This window comes from Trichomycterus rosablanca, chromosome 1 (assembly GCF_030014385.1).
Source record: "Trichomycterus rosablanca isolate fTriRos1 chromosome 1, fTriRos1.hap1, whole genome shotgun sequence".
Taxonomy (NCBI): Eukaryota; Metazoa; Chordata; class Actinopteri; order Siluriformes; family Trichomycteridae; genus Trichomycterus; species Trichomycterus rosablanca.
In genome coordinates this window covers 69701801-69719740 of record NC_085988.1, presented here as the reverse complement: position 1 = coordinate 69719740, position 17940 = coordinate 69701801, and the positions used below count along the sequence as shown (strand labels likewise).

Sequence of the window (17940 nt, the reverse complement as noted above, 5' to 3'; positions counted from 1 at the left end):
AAAAATCAGCTGATTTAATTCCTGAGTAAAGGATTTTAAAAAATAGTATATTGTATAGTATCCTTTTTTTTTAAATAGTGAGAATATGTAAATGAAAAATAAATAAATAAAAGAAATAATTTAGATAAAACACTAAAACTATAAATACTTGACAGTGACAGATTCCTCCAGGCATAAAGACTAATATTCCATCTATGTGTTCTATTTATATGGGCACTGAGTAGTCACCAGCAACAATCAAATCATGATCACTGAAAAAAATTAGGAGACTATTATAATAAGTTAAATGACAGTACATAACTTTTATATATTATTTCAACCCAGCACATTTTCAGAAACTCAAATAACCCAAAATATTTGGACAGTGTCTTCCATTTATTCAGTCACAGAATAAGACCATTTGCAGTCATTGTTAAAGTCCTAACCCTACCATGACACACAGGTTCAGTACAATGATATGTAAACATTTTATTGTGTTTTATTCTTCACATACTTATCAAATGTGGTTGTGTGGGAATGCAATTTTGGGACAAGTTACCTTCACAAAGCAACACTAGATGTCAGTGTTCCTGTTAATGTGGACTTCAGGTTTTTTTGGTAAAGAAGAGGCACAGTCGAAAAGGATGCCAGAATAAAGTGCCAGGAAGTTTAAGGCTTGAGGAAATACAAATGCTAATGAATTCAAACCACAAATATTGATTTATCGCATTACATTGACTTGTATTATACACAAACAGTACAAAACAAGATCATCAACATTATTATATTTTGTAAAGATACAATAATTTATATTGTGTATTTACAACATTTACAATGTTTATATACAAGACATTACAAAAATGTAGGTGATGTAATAATGCTTGTGTATGATAGGAGCATCATAATAGGAGCATCCAGGTGAAACCTAGTCCTTTATGGGCAAGGTTGGGTCAAGGCTCACAATGTGGCTAAAACACATTAGTAAATCATTTACATTTAAATTTTTGGCATTTAGCAGACGCTTTTATCCAAAGCGACTTACAGTATACAGTCCAAGCAATTGAGGGTTAAGGGCCTTGCTCAAGGGCCCAACAGTGGCAACCTGGCAGTGGTGGGGTTTGAACCAGCAACCTTCTGCTTACTAGTCCAGTACCTTAACCACTAGGCTATAACTGCCCTATCAGCCAGCAGACTGACAGCGTTTTAAAATGAGTAAATATGTGGATATTAAGTGTTTCTCCTTGTATAGTACATTATCTCTCTGGGCACAACTAAGAGCACATTTCAAGCCTGTGACTTATAACAATCTGTGTAACATTCAGGTCTTTAGCAAATCTAAGGTGTGCAACAACATTTTGTGCCAGACATTTACAGCATCTAGCAGATGTTTTTATTCGAAGCGACTTACCATTGTGACTGTATACAATCCAAGTATACAATTTAAAGGTTAAGGGCCTTGCTTAAGGTATCAACCATGGCAAACTGACAGATGTGGGGTTTGAACCAGCAACTTTCTGATTACACTAATGTCATTTATCACACACTTTTATCCAAAGCAACTTACAATAGTCACTGAATACAATGCAAGCAAACAAGTGTTAAGAGCTTTGCTCAGGAGTCCAATGGCAACTTGGCAGTGATGGGGCTTAAACTGGCAACCTACTAGTCCAGTCCCTTAACCGCTAAGCTACAACTGCCCATGTTACCCTTGTTACTCTTGCTTTTTCTATCTCAAATTTTAAATCAAATTGAAAAGCATTTGAATAATGCTTTTTATAATAGACATTGTCTCAAAGCAACTTTAAAGATTTAAGGACCAAAAACCTCCTACAGCACTTCATGCTGCACACATAATATGAACTTTGTAGGGTGCTTACTTCTAAGAAAAGCAAAAACATTACTTTTTTATTTATATACATTTTTACTTATTTACTAACTCCTATATTTTCTTAGGCTTGTGGGGGTTCTGGCACCCTGCAGAAACACTGACAATAAGGCAGAAATTCACTGCAGGACAAATCACACACATTCACTCAGTAACTCATACATCTACCTTACTTACACATATACTAAGTTACCTTAGTAAACTTAGGCACGTGGAGAACATGCAGAACTCAGTTTCAGTTTCTGAGCTTTTGAAAAGACCCATATTGTTGTCACTCCACAAGCTGCACAACATGCCTCACGTATTTAGGTCTATTTCATATATTTAAAGGCATAAATAAGTGAAAGAAATTGTGTATGCATTATTTCACTTTCTTTCACAAGTTTAAATATTATTTTTGAAACGCTCAGCCCAACAACCCTCCTCTAAAAGATAAATCTGCTTTTACCCACAACCCCACAGTTTGAAAACCACTGATTAAAGAATACAGTACAATCCATTTTAGACTCTCCTGCTGAGCAAAAGTCAAGGTAAATATGTGGATAGTCACTAAATAATTTAGAGTTGTTTTTGTTTTGCTTTAGAACGCTTTAGTTTGACCTGCTCTGGCTTGTACCACAAATTACCCACAAACACGCCACTTCAATAACAAAATCTAGTGGGCCTTTACATTAAAAAATAACAGCATATATACAGTGTATCACAAAAGTGAGTACACCCCTCACATTTCTGCAAATATTTTATTATATCTTTTCATGGGACAACACTATAGAAATAAAACTTGGATATAACTTAGAGTAGTCAGTGTACAACTTGTATAGCAGTGTAGATTTACTGTCTTCTGAAAATAACTCAACACACAGCTATTAATGTCTAAATGGCTGGCAACATAAGTGAGTACACCCCACAGTGAACATGTCCAAATTGTGCCCAAGGTGTCAATATTTTGTGTGACCACCATTATTATCCAGCACTGCCTTAACCCTCCTGGGCATGGAATTCACCAGAGCTGCACAGGTTGCTACTGGAATCCTCTTCCACTCCTCCATGATGACATCACGGAGCTGGTGGATGTTAGACACCTTGAACTCCTCCACCTTCCACTTGAGGATGCGCCACAGGTGCTCAATTGGGTTTAGTCCATCACCTTTACCTTCAGCTTCCTCAGCAAGGCAGTTGTCATCTTGGAGGTTGTGTTTGGGGTCGTTATCCTGTTGGAAAACTGCCATGAGGCCCAGTTTTCGAAGGGAGGGGATCATGCTCTGTTTCAGAATGTCACAGTACATGTTGGAATTCATGTTTCCCTCAATGAACTGCAGCTCCCCAGTGCCAGCAACACTCATGCAGCCCAAGACCATGATGCTACCACCACCATGCTTGACTGTAGGCAAGATACAGTTGTCTTGGTACTTCTCACCAGGGCGCCGCCACACATGCTGGACACCATCTGAGTCAAACAAGTTTATCTTGGTCTCGTCAGACCACAGGGCATTCCAGTAATCCATGTTCTTGGACTGCTTGTCTTCAGCAAACTGTTTGCGGGCTTTCTTGTGCGTCAGCTTCCTTCTGGGATGACGACCATGCAGACTGAGTTGATGCAGTGTGCGGCGTATGGTCTGAGCACTGACAGGCTGACCTCCCACGTCTTCAACCTCTGCAGCAATGCTGGCAGCACTCATGTGTCTATTTTTTAAAGCCAACCTCTGGATATGACGCCGAACACGTGGACTCAACTTCTTTGGTCGACCCTGGCGAAGCCTGTTCCGAGTGGAACCTGTCCTGGAAAACCGCTGTATGACCTTGGCCACCATGCTGTAGCTCAGTTTCAGGGTGTTAGCAATCTTCTTATAGCCCAGGCCATCTTTGTGGAGAGCAACAATTCTATTTCTCACATCCTCAGAGAGTTCTTTGCCATGAGGTGCCATGTTGAATATCCAGTGGCCAGTATGAGAGAATTGTACCCAAAACACCCAAATTTAACAGCCCTGCTCCCCATTTACACCTGGGACCTTGACACATGACACCAGGGAGGGACAACGACACATTTGGGCACAATTTGGACATGTTCACTGTGGGGTGTACTCACTTATGTTGCCAGCTATTTAGACATTAATGGCTGTGTGTTGAGTTATTTTCAGAAGACAGTAAATCTACACTGCTATACAAGCTGTACACTGACTACTCTAAGTTATATCCAAGTTTCATGTCTATAGTGTTGTCCCATGAAAAGATATAATGAAATATTTGCAGAAATGTGAGGGGTGTACTCACTTTTGTGATACACTGTACATGTATAACTGAATGTAATGTATAATTAAATAAATACAAAATTAATTGAAAAATGGTTGTTAATTTTTGTATGTATTTTTTGTTGTTTTGTTTTGGACATGCTGAGTAAATGAATGTATGCTTTGTATGCATGGCTTACTGTTGTTTCATGTTGCTAGATTGAAAATATTTGTATGTAACTCATACACAGGTGGGTAGGCAGGTAGGTAAGTAGGTGATGGGTGGGTGGATGGATGGATGGATGAATTAATGGATGAATGGATGAATGAATGGATGGATGAATGGATGGATGAATGGATGGATGAATGGATGGATGGATTTAAGTGAATTAAATTTTTTTTTATGATAATGTAGTTATGATTTAATTAAAAAAATTACAAGTACTTAAATGTAGCTTATAGGCAGATACATACTTTGTACATTCATTATTTATATTGCATTATTTATAACCAAAAAAGTAAAACTGTAAAACTGAAAATATGTATCCCACCTCAGCAAAAAGGAAAGGTGCCTTATAGTACTGTTATTTCTGGAGTCTTTAAATGATAAAGTTATGAAGCTTATGCTGAAATATTTATTAAAAATCTACATCTATTTTAAAAAGTTAATTAATAAAAGTGCATTTTAATTAATTAATTTATTTGTTTTTCATGTTTTACCACCACTTTATCCTATAAATCCTTTATAATAAGCTTTTTATTAAAAGTGCTCTTTTTTATTAATTCATTTATTCATTACCTTACCGCTTTATCCTAGCCAGGATCACAGTGGGTTAAATTTACTAGGTGAAAGGCAGGAAACATTCCGGACAGTTTGTCAATTCATCACAGGGCAGACACACACACACACAGACACACACAGACACACACAGACACACACAGACACACACACACACACACACACACATACACACACACTGTAAGGTGAAATCTAAATTCACACTGCACACTTTTCCCTTACACCAATTACAGACATGATACTCGGGTCCAAAGGAAATCAATCAAACAAGACACCAAGTCAGAGTAAGAATGCCTTTGTTTATTAAGAAAACACAGGATTTTTAAAGTCAAGAAAAACGTGCGTCTTGTGTGTGTGTGTGTGTGTGTGTGTGTGTGTGTGTGTGTGTGTGTGTGTGTGTGTGTGTGTGTGTGTGTGTGTGGAATAGCTAATCTAGGCATGAAAGTTTTAGCAGGGAGAGGAGCTATGGTAAAAAGAAACAAAACTGTTTAAACCTACTTCTGTGATTAGCCCATGGTTAAAAACACTGTAGAATCACTCAGTTCAAGGCTGTACACAATGAAAAAAATACTGAGAGGTAAAGCAAAAATCACGGTACCATAAGTATATAGACAGCATAAGGAAAATATCTAACACACACACACACACACACACACACACACACGTATGGCAGTTTTAAGTGGCTTCAGTTTGCCGGAAACCGGAGGCCCTGGAGTAAACCCACATGGAAACAAGGGAGAACATGCAAAACCCACACATGCCCATACAGACTTAGGCCCTTTTTGTTGTGAGGTCACAACAAAACACATTTTGTTCAGTCTTTTAGATTGACTTAAATTATTTTATTAATAGAAAAAAATAACCATAGTTTCAAATAAAAAATTTAATTTATTCTCTTTGGGTATTTAAAAGTGATACATTGAACTCAGATGCTATTTACGTTGTCAACCTTTTCTTAATATTATCCAAATATCTTATTCATTGTTGTAAATTTATGAATAATAGACCACATTTTAATATATTTAAGGCCTCCTTTATATCTATACATTGAAACTCTGTAAAATGTGAAGGCAAAAAGTACCTTAACACTATTTAAAAAATATATTATTTATACATTTCTGCCATTTTTTTTTGTTATAATTTATTTCTATTACCTTTATTACCTCGAGCAATTTTTAGTTAATTATTATCTAATTTTCATTGTGTACTTTATATTTTGGCTGTGATTTGATGTCATTTCTAACCCTAGCTTAAACTTGATGATTGATGACGCATACAGTGACGTCAAGTCGTTCATGCTTTGGAGCTAATAGCATTTGACGCAAACCCGGAACTCGTTTGACTGCCGAAAGAGCGCCTGGATTGAATTTGAAAAGGAGACTCGCACCCAACAGCAGGTTTGTTTATGTTTATTATAATATATTATAACACTGTAGGATTACTACATTTCTTATACTTTATATATACATACATTAATGAAGTTCGGATGAAAACGTGTTGTGAACGCTGACGATAGAGTAACAGGTGGATTTGCTGTGTTTAGCATTAGCTAGTGTAGCTGAATAATGCTACACTATGGAGGTTGGATACAGACAGCTGCTGGATTCTAATACATTTAATCTAGACAGCTGCACTGCATTCATGTGTGACCTTTAACTTTATTTATATTTAGTTTAATAACACAAAATATATCCCAAACTGACATTCATACATGTACCTAAAAATCAAAGACAAGTATTCATGCATTAGTATGCTCAAGTGTGGAATCAGACCATACAATATGGCAAATTTGAACAAAATATGGTTGATCTTCAGAAACTGGCACTAAATAAAAACATACATACACATGCCAAATTTTGCAAAACACTGATGTTGAATATGTATATACATATGTACAGTATGTATTATATATACTATATACACTGCCTTGCCAAAACAAAAGGTCACACACTCTAATATTTTGTTGGACCGCCTTTAGCTTTGATTACGGCACGCATTCACTGTGCCATCGTTTCCACAAGCTTCTGCAATGTCACAACATTTATTTCTGTCCAGAGTTGCATTAATTTTTCCCCAAGATCTTGTATTGATGATGGGAGATTTGGACCACTGTGCAAAGTCTTCTCCAGCACATCCCAAAGATTCTCAATGGGGTTCAGGTCTGGACTCTGTGGTGGCCAATCCATGTGTGAAAATGATGTCTCATGCTCCCTGAACCACTCTTTCACAATTTGAGCCCGATGAATCCTGGCATTGTCATCTTGGAATATGCCCGTGCCATCAGGGAAGAAAAAATCCATTGATGGAATAACGCATTGTGCATGTGGAAATGCTCTTACTTTCACTATTAAACATATCCCTGAGTTCTACTGTAGTTTTTCTACCATTGGATTTCACCAAACGTTTAAGTGATCGCCGATCACAATCATTCAAGATTTTTTTCCGACCACATTCCTTCCTTGAAGATGATGTTTCCCCACTGTCCTTCCACTTTTTAATAATGCGTTGGACAGTTCTTAACCTGATTTTAGTAGTTTCAGCAATCTCCTTACATGTTTTCTCTGCTTGATGCATGCCAATAATTTGACCCTTCTGAAACAGATTAACATCTTTTCCACGACCACAGGATGTGTCTTTCGACATGGTTGTTTAACAAATGAGAAGCTACTCACTGCATCAGTTAGGGTTAAATAACTTGTTGCCAGCTGAAACATAATCACCCATGCAGTAATTATCCAATGGGAGGCTCTTACCTATTTGTTTGCAACCCTGTTTGGGCGATTTGGAAGGTTTTCTGGTCCTATAATCCTCGTCTTCACTGCTCGATGTTGACAACAAGGGCGCAGACATTTTGGATTGCGGTTCCAAAAAGCGGCGACCTGATTGGTCCATCGAGAAGCAAGTGACGATTACTCTGCAAATCCTTATCGCTCATGATCAAAATATGACTATGCGAGGAAGGAACTATTGCCGACTTTAAACACTAATTAAAAAAAACTGCTGGAAAGTAAATGGAGAACTTTTATTTTCTCGTTCTAAACCAATGGATGTTTTTAATAAAGTAAAAATCATTTAGTGCCCCATATATGGGAACGGGATTAAACGAAAAACGTGTTCACCTTATGGCCTAGAAGTATCTCACAGTCATCTGTGATGAGTACCTGCAGACCGTGGTCCGAGGAAGGACAAGCCACAAAATGTCAACAGGTTGTCTGCTGTGGCTCAGATTGCATAAAATAATAATGTTGATTAGGTGAATGTGTCACAATACACAGTGTATCGAACCCTTCTGTGCATAGATATGCGTAGTCACAGTCTAGACAAAGTGCAGATTATAATGTTTACTATAACGATTATAACCCACTGTTTGGAGCACCTACAGAGGGCATGCAGGCACCAGAACTAGACATCGGCGCAATTAAAGAAGGCCGACTCAAATTAATGTTAATTATTGTGTAAATTAATGCGAAAGGTTGGGCGCTGTTGGACGATCCACCACACAGTGTACAAATGTGTTGATAGAACTTGTTGGTAATGTGCTAACGAATACTACAGGACTCCTTAATATTTCTTGAGGACTTGCCTAGGTGGGTCAGAGCTGTTTTGACAGCATATTAGATGGATTGTCCTAATGTTTTGGTTAATAATACTAAGTAATATTGAGTAAGTTTAAATGATATTGGAAAACACATTTAATAACCTGCTAATCTGTGACTTGTCTTTGTTGAGGACAGTTAATTATTGAAAGTGGTATCCACATACTTTTGTCCCTAGAGTGTATATGGTCGAATTGCACTGATCCAGAATTTTTGTGACAAATGTTATGTTTATTTAGTCAAATGTGCCGGATTATTTAATGCTTAACTAACACATGAAATCAACTAGCACATTGTCAGTACTTTTTATTTTTAATATTACTGGTATAAATAAAAAAAATTACCTTGCAAAACTTTTTTTAATTAAACAAATCACTTACTTTTTAGATAATGCTTTACTAGGCATACTTTAGCAGTTATTTCATTTGGAAATTTTTTCAGACAGCATACAGGATTAAGCACAGCATCACAGTTTCAGGTTAAAGCAGGTTGCTAACAGACCCTGGCAACTCTGTGAGGATGAAGCTGTGATTAATATAAACTCTTTCACCTGGATCACCTGCAGATTGATGCTTAACAAGACACCAGTGACTGTCAGTTATCTGCACCCCCATGCCCTTTCAAAAGGCCATGAATCTGTAACCTTTTTCTATGGCTGGTGGCCTTATTGCAAAGTTAAGGAAGAATATAAAAAATAACTGCCCCCTTAACTTTAGAAGTATAGTTTAATTACTTTTATATAATTTTATATTACATTTTATAAAGTGTACAATTATAGCAGTTGATCTAAATCACTCTGATTAGTTAAATCAATGTATATCTATAGAACAATGGCATGAAGTACTGTTGAGTCTTGATTTCATGAGCTACAGCAAACAATAGCTTTCTTGGACTGAAAACAGGCTTTCTCATTGACAGCTAAATTAATATAAAAGCTTTAGTTGTTCATTTCATAAAGTATTTGACTACATATTCACACTTAAAACTGCACTGAATTTCTCGAATTTCCCCAACTGCATCTTTAAATTAGCCGAATAAAGAAAACTTACCAGTCATTCTTATGTAGTTTTAAACCCATTCTATTGCTGGAGCAGTATGTTAAAACATAATTTTGGTTAGGCTTAGAGGACTGTAGACCACTTTATTATTTATACTTTACAATTTATACCAAATTACATCTCCATATGTACCCACAGGCCCTGTTGTTGTTGTTGTTGTTGTTGTTATGCTGGTACTTGTTTGTATACTGCGAATCATTAGAAGTGTGTATTATTACTTTTGATGTATGTAACAAGCTACTGAGGCCTTAATTTCCGGGTGTTTGTCTGTCTGTCCACCAAAAAATGTCTATCTATCTATCTATCTATCTATCTATCTATCTATCTATCTATCTATCTATCTATCTATCTATCTATCTATCTATCTATCTATCTATCTATCTATCTATCTATCTATCTATCTATCTATCTATCTATCTATCTATCTATCTATCTATCATCACTGTGATAGGAACTGTGGATGGATACAAATTGATTCTTGTGGTTCACAAAAGGCCAAGTACTTCTTTCCCCAATTTTATTGTCTTTATCGTATGCAAAGTATGGAAAAGAAGCCTGTATTAAGCACACCATGTATAATTTAGACCGTGGTCACCTTTCTTTTTTCTTTGTGGTAACTTCTAAATTCATGGTAAAATAACTATTGACAGCTTAGTGAGCTTTATCGTTTGTGATTCAGTTGCTTTCAGTTTAATGCTGACCATTTTTTGGTGGTTCTTGAAGTACATTTGACCTTCTTAACAGCATATGTTGGCGGTTTGGGTTTTCTTCCTGACTTTCCAAGAGACCACTGTTCAATATGCTTTAGAATGGGTTTAAGTGAACCACTCCTATTTATTTTGGCACAAAGAAGTCAGCAGTCAATGGCTAATGATAAATAATTAGGTCATGACATGACATTAAATGACATAAAGGAACTTTACTAAATTAAGATGTATATGTTGGGCGCCCGGGTGTGGTGCCACTGCAGAATGTTCAAGTCTCGTGAGTTCAAATCTTAGCAGAGCCACCAAACTAGCTGGGCGTGCAAACAAAACAATTGGTTTGTACAGGGTCTCTTCTCTCTGTTGCTGTGATATGTGGAACTGGGCCTGGTGCCTTCACAATTGTGGTGTTACTTGTCTGAGGGGGTGAGTGGTGGTGTACAGCGCTCCTTGGCCAGAATAGATGTAGTGCAAGCAGCAGCAGAGTTTTAATTGGGAATTGGACATGACTAAATTGGCAGAAAACAGGGAAAAGCTGTAAATGTTCCCACTATCCTGTCACAGGACAAAATATCTGCAGAAATAATTAAAATCTTCAGACTACCATGACATTCATGTTCTATGCAACTCTGTCTGGATTTTGTATTGCCACTCTAGGTGTGTATAACTGAGCGAATAGTTCCATATGTGGTGCCCTGTGATGGTGCCTGGAATGTATCGCCTCCTTGTCCTCAGTGTTACCAATTTCCAACCCTGTACAGGATGAAGCAGTTACAGAAAATAAATGGACAACTCTGTTACTCTCTGATCTCATTTGGTTGTTGGACACATTTGCATTCCAGCAAGTAGAGAGATCAAACAGTGATATAATGCTCTTAATGTACCTAATTACGCCAGCACAAAGTCATCATTTGTTTCTTGAGCAAGATGAGTTTACCCCTGCTTACCCTTTATTATAATAATTTGCTTACCTCGCACCAGTTTTCCTTTGTCAGTTGGACTCTAATTGGCTTCCCTGGGCCAAAAAACTGCTATATCTCATAAAATTGGTAGATTATGCAGGAAAAGTGATGCAATTTTGAGTAAAAGAAAGTCTTGGCTTTACTTAATGTGTATAAAGCCAGGACTGCATGGGGTGCTTTTTACTTTGGACTTGTAGCTCACTTATTTGTGCTGTTTCTCTGCCACTGAGGTTACAGACATTGCTTATGCAAGCAGCACCTGGCAAAAGTGGGCAATCACTACATCGTACACATCGTTAATCCACCTTTGTTGGCAGTTAAGCGGCTGGTGTATAGTGTTAATGGGTGCTGTGTTGGCACCTAGCTTATACGACTCGTAAGTGAAGAACGTGACCCTTCCCTGCTTTGGTTGCACCGATGGAGGCGGCTTGTTTACAGTGTTAAAGAGCAGCTGACGCCAGCCTCCCTGGGGACAGCACAAGGGTTAATTGCTGTTAAAGTGGTGGAGTTGTCCCTCTCTCTTGCCCCGGTGCTCCATTAGAGCTGACAGTAATGAGTCAGCGCTGATAGGCCACCATACAGCTCAGGGACTGGCAGAAAAAGAAAGTGATGGAGGAAGTACGATGGCGGAGTGAATGCTAGGTCATAGATTAAGAAGGTGCCGCTGGTTTTTAGCTTATTATATTAGCTTATTTTAGGCTCATAATAAGCTAATGCTGGTTATTTGGGCAAGCCATAACCTAGTGTTTAAGGTAGTGGACTAGTAATCAGAAGGTCACTGGTTCAAGCCCCACCACTGGCAGTTTGCTGCTGTTTAACCCTCAATTGCTCAGACTGTATACTGTAACTGTAAAGTTGCTTTGGATAAAGGCGTCCGCTAAATGCCAAAAATATAAATGTAAATTTGGCTTTCGTCCCGATAGCTTTATCCCAGCCAGTCTTTCTAGTTGTCATACATAACCAAAAGTGTGTGGCCACCCCTTGTAATCAGTGGGTTTTGGTATTTCAGCCCCCTACTGCTAACATGTGTACACAGACCATTCAATAAAATATGCCTCTCATAGGATGCCACCTTTCACAAAGACAAGTTTGTGAATATCTGCCCAAGCAGAGCAAACTCACCACGTGTGTTTATGTGGTGCTTTTGGGAGTTTCAAGGATTCGCAGTTCCACAGTTGCTCAATGCCAAGTGTCATGTAAAGCAGTGGTCCCCAACCACCGGGCCGCGGACCAGTCCCGATCCGTGGGTCATTTATTACTGGGCTGCACAGAAAAAATAAATAATTAGAGATCTCACCATCAGCAATGAAAACGTGTGAAAACACGCTCCATTTCCAACACACGGGTGTTTATCATCCCATATCACCCCCAGGTGGAAGCAGCGTATCGTTGCGGCGAAAAAAGCTAATCTGTAAGCAGTATAGTTATTCTATTTTGAATCCCTCCCCCCCGCCGGTTCGTAAAATAATATTTTATATGAGACCGGTCTGTGGTGCAAAAAAGGTTGGGGAGTGCTGATGTAAAGCAGGGTTTTTCAAACCCTTGGTCGTGACCCTTGGGTGGGTTGTGAGCTGAAAAATAGGTAGACGAGAAGAAATACTAATAACAAATTTTAAATTACATAAACACTAAATGAACTCGTAACGTAAAGCCTCCACATGGTGGCATACGTGGACATCTTGTATACCACAGTGGGACCAGATTGTCACCTTTTTTATCAATTACGTATATTTCGTTTTGATGCATTGTTTGTGTTGCCTCGGTTGCGGTAAAAATCAGGGACAAAATGTGGTTAACTTGAAAAAAAGTTTGTAAAACCCTGATGTAAAGGACAAAGCAGATGGACTGTGGAGCACTTAAGTGGGTTGCGAGCCAAATAACGAGTAAAGTAAGAATAATTAATTAAATAAATTTTTAACATCACATAAACACTAAATGAACTTGTCCACATATGCCCCCATGTGGAGGCTTTACGTTACATTTTGTAAACCACAGTGGGACCAGATTGCCACAATTTTTTTCAATTATGTATATTTTGTTTTGTGTTTCGTTTTGATGCATTGTTTGTGTTGCCTGGGTTGCGGTAAAAATCAGGGAGAAAATGTGGCTCGCTTGAAAAAAAAAAAGTTTGAGAAACCCTGATGTAAAGCCGATTGTGGAGCACTTGGGTGGTGCAGTGGTCTATTTTTTTAACCCACCACTACTCAGATCCAGGTTTAAATCACAGCGGTGCGTCCAAGTGTCTCACAAATGTGATTGGGGTGAGGGGTAAGAATCCATCACCCAAGTCCTGTGATTGACCCATTGCGACCCCGACCAAGATAAAGCAGTTGATTAAAATAAAATAGAAAAAAATTTGTTGTTCTTTGTTTTAATTTCAGATTACAAATCACTTTCTGCTCCTGAGACCGCACCCTTGAGACAGCTGGCAGTTATGAGTTTTGCGCCGAGCCCGTGCGTACCCGCAGGTGTGCGCAGTGTTCAGGAGCAGAGGGAGCGCTGGGAACGAAAGAAGGAGAGGACGGGACGAGAACTGGTCCACAGTGAACAAAGATACTGCCAGAAGCTGGACCTGATTACCACGGTGAGACTTTTACACAAACGTGTTGTGTAACACAGAGCAGTGCTTCATGAAATCAGGAACAGATGAAATGTTCAAAATACATGTTAGAGATATAAATATTTCTGCTATAGGTGGTGCAGTCTGGGTCCTTTCTGTGTGGAGTTTGCATGTTCTCTCTGTGTCTGCGTGGGTTTCCTCCAGGTTCTCCGGTTTCCTCCCACAGTCCAAAGACATGCAAGTGAGGTGAATTGGAGACACTAAATTGTCCATGACTGTGTCCTTGTGAACTGATGAACCTTGTGTAATGAGTAACTATCGTTTCTGTCATGAATGTAACCAAAGTGTAAAACATGACGTAATAAACAAAAAAAAAAAACAACAACTATGTAATATTACTGGCCCTGATAATATTAATTTGGGACAGTGGATGCTTAGAGGGTAGAGCTTTGGGCTATCAATCATAAATTCTGGCTCTGCTATACAGCCACTGTTGGGTCCATGAGCGAGGCCCTTAACCCTGTCTGCTCCAGGGGCACCGTACAATGGCTGACCCTGCGGTCTGACCCCAGCTTCCAAACAATCTGGGATATGCAGAAAAATATTTTCATTGTACTGTACACATGTATATGCATATATGACAAATCCTGACCATGAGCTTGTTAGACAACCCATTTTATAAACAAATAGTAGTGGAATTGAGTGACCAGTGACCTCTATGTAATCTTTTTAGGTATAACAACAGCAGCTTTTAAGAGCAAAGTAGTATGATTGTGGGAATCTTTTGCCAATTCAGCCTATTGTATTATCTTTGGGGCACCGTTGTTGGTCTAGAACAGGGGTTTTCAACCTTTGTGGACATGTGCGCCCTTCCATGTGCCGACCTCAAACCTGCCACCCCCCAACCTAACCAAGTAGAGGCAAAAGTACATCATTTACATTTACATTTTCAGCATTGAGTAGACGCCTTTATCCAAAGCGACTTACAGTACAGTTACAGTATACAATCTGAGCAATTGAGGGTTAAGGGCCTTGCTCAAGGGCCCAACAGCAACAACCTGGCAGTGGTGAGGCTTGAACCAGCGACCTTTTGATTACTAGTCCAGTACCCTAACCACTAGGCTACGGCTTGCCCAATCGCTAAGTTCCCTGTTTCAGGATACTCTGACAGAAAACTCAGGTGAGATAACTTTTAGCTCCACAGGCAGAACGAGTCTTGGCTATCGCTCTGTGGTAATACTCAGTTTAATTAAGCCTCCGACCTGTAAGGAAAGCGAGTCACACAAGGTGTTCTGTAGTAATTGGCGTTTATTTGAAACCGCAGCATTCATTAATAACAGAAAAAACGGAGAGCTGACTGAGGAGAGAGACTCAGAACGTGCACAATCTTCGCTTTATACGAATCGACTCCTGAATCACTTAGCGCGATATTGTGAACAGAGCATCTCACACTATACACCTCTCTTAAAGACACACACATCCACATGTCCTACAAGACCTATTTTTAAGTTTTACTAGCCAACCGTCATTTTTTGCACAACCACAGCTTTACTAAGGCCGATCCTTTGTTTTTTCGCTGAGTGGAAATACTTTAAATTGGAAAGTGAAACAAGTCCAACAGTGAAGTGTAATGTCTGCAATGTGAGGCGGTAGTAGCAGAGCTGCGTTCATTACTGTAGAATTTTACTATTTATATGGTGTGTGAGTCGAGGATCACTCCGGTTTACAAAACAATAACTTAATCCGAGTAGGAAAACTTCAGGACCATAACATACAGCTTTTACGAGTTTACGTGTTATAAGACTGAACGACATCTCAGTATCAAGCACTCTGATTGGCTTAGTTATGTAATCGAGCGGCGTAGTGATGCACTCGCTTAATAAAGAAATAAATACACGGTATTTTCACAAATTGTTGGGAGCAAAACACTTTATTAACTTCTTCTGTTAATGTACCGAATAGCGGACAGCTAGAGTCATCGCGTTAGCCAAGCACGCTATTCCATGCGCTATGGAAGCCCCAAAGGGTCAAAACACACTCACTTTGCGTAGAAACGTCCATCAAACCATTGTCACAATACAACCACAGAAAAGTTTGTTAGTTACAGCACGCATACAAGTACGGTGGCTCATAAGAAACAAACCAGATATCATTTAACCAAACGATCTACAATTACTACCAATTTGATACGGCAGCTAAAAAATAAACACTCAGCCAAATACAGCGAGTTTATTATTATATGATGAGAAGAGGAACCGGCTGTCCGCTAACACGGCAGAGATGCTGATTTTCCTCAAAAAGAACCTTCACTTCATTTTGAGTGTTCTAGTTTTACTACTACAATGCTGCACTAAGTTTGTTTACTTTTATTTTGTAAAAATAAAAGAACATTAAGCACTAGCTTGGATGCAGCACTGCAGAGCTATTCAGTTGTTAAACATATACATTGGATTAATTTGAATAACTGTAATGTACTTGAAGTGTGCACTGTGTGAACAGTATTATCAAAATTAATGATCAGGATCGGTAACAAAAAAACGTGATCGGGACATCCCTAATATTAGTGATTTATTACACCTGTTAGCAATTGTTGTGACTGAAACACATGAATTGAAGAAATTAAAGAGGCGTCAAAATACCGCTGAAAGTCATGATCCAGCCTTCCCTCTTTTGAACACGCCAAGACTCAAACCCAAGACTTTGTACTTGGGTCTCAGGGTGGTGGACTAGCATATTAGGCCCACTGTGCCACTTGACTTAGACTTAGATGAACTTTATTGTCATTCATTATACACAAGTGTACGCAGAACGAAATTTCGTTGCAATTGGCTCGCACGGAATTTAAAAAGGTAGGCGAAAAAAAGCATTGATACATAGTATCACAGAATTAAGATATGAAAGTATATCAATGAAATATACAACAACACAGATTTAAACTATAAAGTATATGAAGTAGGTGGCAGTTGTGCACCCCATCACTTTTTTCGTGTCATCAGGAGTGTTTGTTGTGTGTTATCGTTTACGTGATGTGTGTGATATTGTCATGTCGCTTAAACCGCATTTTAATTGGTTCGTCTCAGACACGCATTTGTCTCTGACTGAAGAAGTCTTCCTGAAGTTTCTATTTTCCTCTCGAGTGATTTTTGACACCATCACACACAATTTTCCTTCTGTGCTTTTTAACTCACTAAAAGCCTCGAGCACTTTCAATTTGCTCAGCTCATTTTATTACTAAATGACCTGAGAGCACCGCAGCTGTTTCTGCACTCAAAGTCTTTTTGTTTTGTCTAACTGTGCTCTCACACACACACACACACACACACACACACACAGCATGTGTCATAACGATTAGCGTTTGAACCTGGAGAGCTAACACTGTGAACCGCATTATTTCTTATTGTTTTGCAGTGTTATGCTGGGTAAGTGGCTGATTATTAAATCCCACACACATTTTTATGAGGATCTATATATTCTCCTTCAGGTTTCCTCCTGCCCTTGGGTCATGTTGAATTAGCTATGCGTCTGACCTTTTAAAAGTAATTGGGGTGCCATTGATGCGAAATGCTTTCCTCGGTGTCTCAAGGGTGTGCTGCATGTAAGGTGACACAAGATAAAGAGTTCTGAACGAGCGCCGGCCAACTGTTTCATTTCCGTCTCTCCTTCTCTTCTAGTATTTTGTGGAGATTCTGAAGGCCAAAGGAACCCTGAGGCAAGACATTAGAGAGAGAATCTTCAGTTCAATGAAATCAATTCATTTAGTAAACCAGTAAGTATCCTTTTAATAATTTACTCTATATTGCTGCTGTGTTCGCTGTAGTGGTGTGTGTGTGTGAGTGTGAGTGTGAGTGTGAGTGTGTGTGTGTGTGTGTGTGTGTGTGTGTGTGTGTGTGTGTGTGTGTGTGTGTGTGTGTGTGAGAGTGTGAGTGTGAGTGTGTGTGTGTGTGTGTGTGTGAGTGTGTGTGTGTGTGTGAGTGTGTGTGTGAGTGTGTGTGTGAGTGTGTGTGTGAGTGTGTGTGTGAGTGTGTGTGAGTGTGTGTGTGTGAGTGTGTGTGAGAGTGTGTGTGAGTGTGTGTGAGTGTGTGAGTGTGTGAGTGTGTGAGTGTGTGAGTGTGTGATACAATTTCAACAGGATCAAAAGTTTCGAAGTGATAATTAAGATCAAATACAAA

General features: G+C 38.9%; 1 protein-coding gene across 1 annotated transcript in view; it reads left to right on the top strand.

Moving 5' to 3' along the window:
- The first annotated feature begins 6234 nt into the window (after window positions 1-6234).
- arhgef39 (Rho guanine nucleotide exchange factor (GEF) 39) overlaps window positions 6235-17940 on the top strand; it is a 120058-nt gene continuing 108352 nt past the window's right edge. The window contains exons 1-3 of the mRNA XM_063006036.1: window positions 6235-6288; window positions 13593-13795; window positions 17443-17537. Of these exons, the coding sequence (XP_062862106.1) occupies window positions 13646-13795; window positions 17443-17537 (245 nt within the window). The 5' untranslated portion in view covers window positions 6235-6288; window positions 13593-13645. The remainder of the gene's footprint in view (window positions 6289-13592; window positions 13796-17442; window positions 17538-17940) is intronic.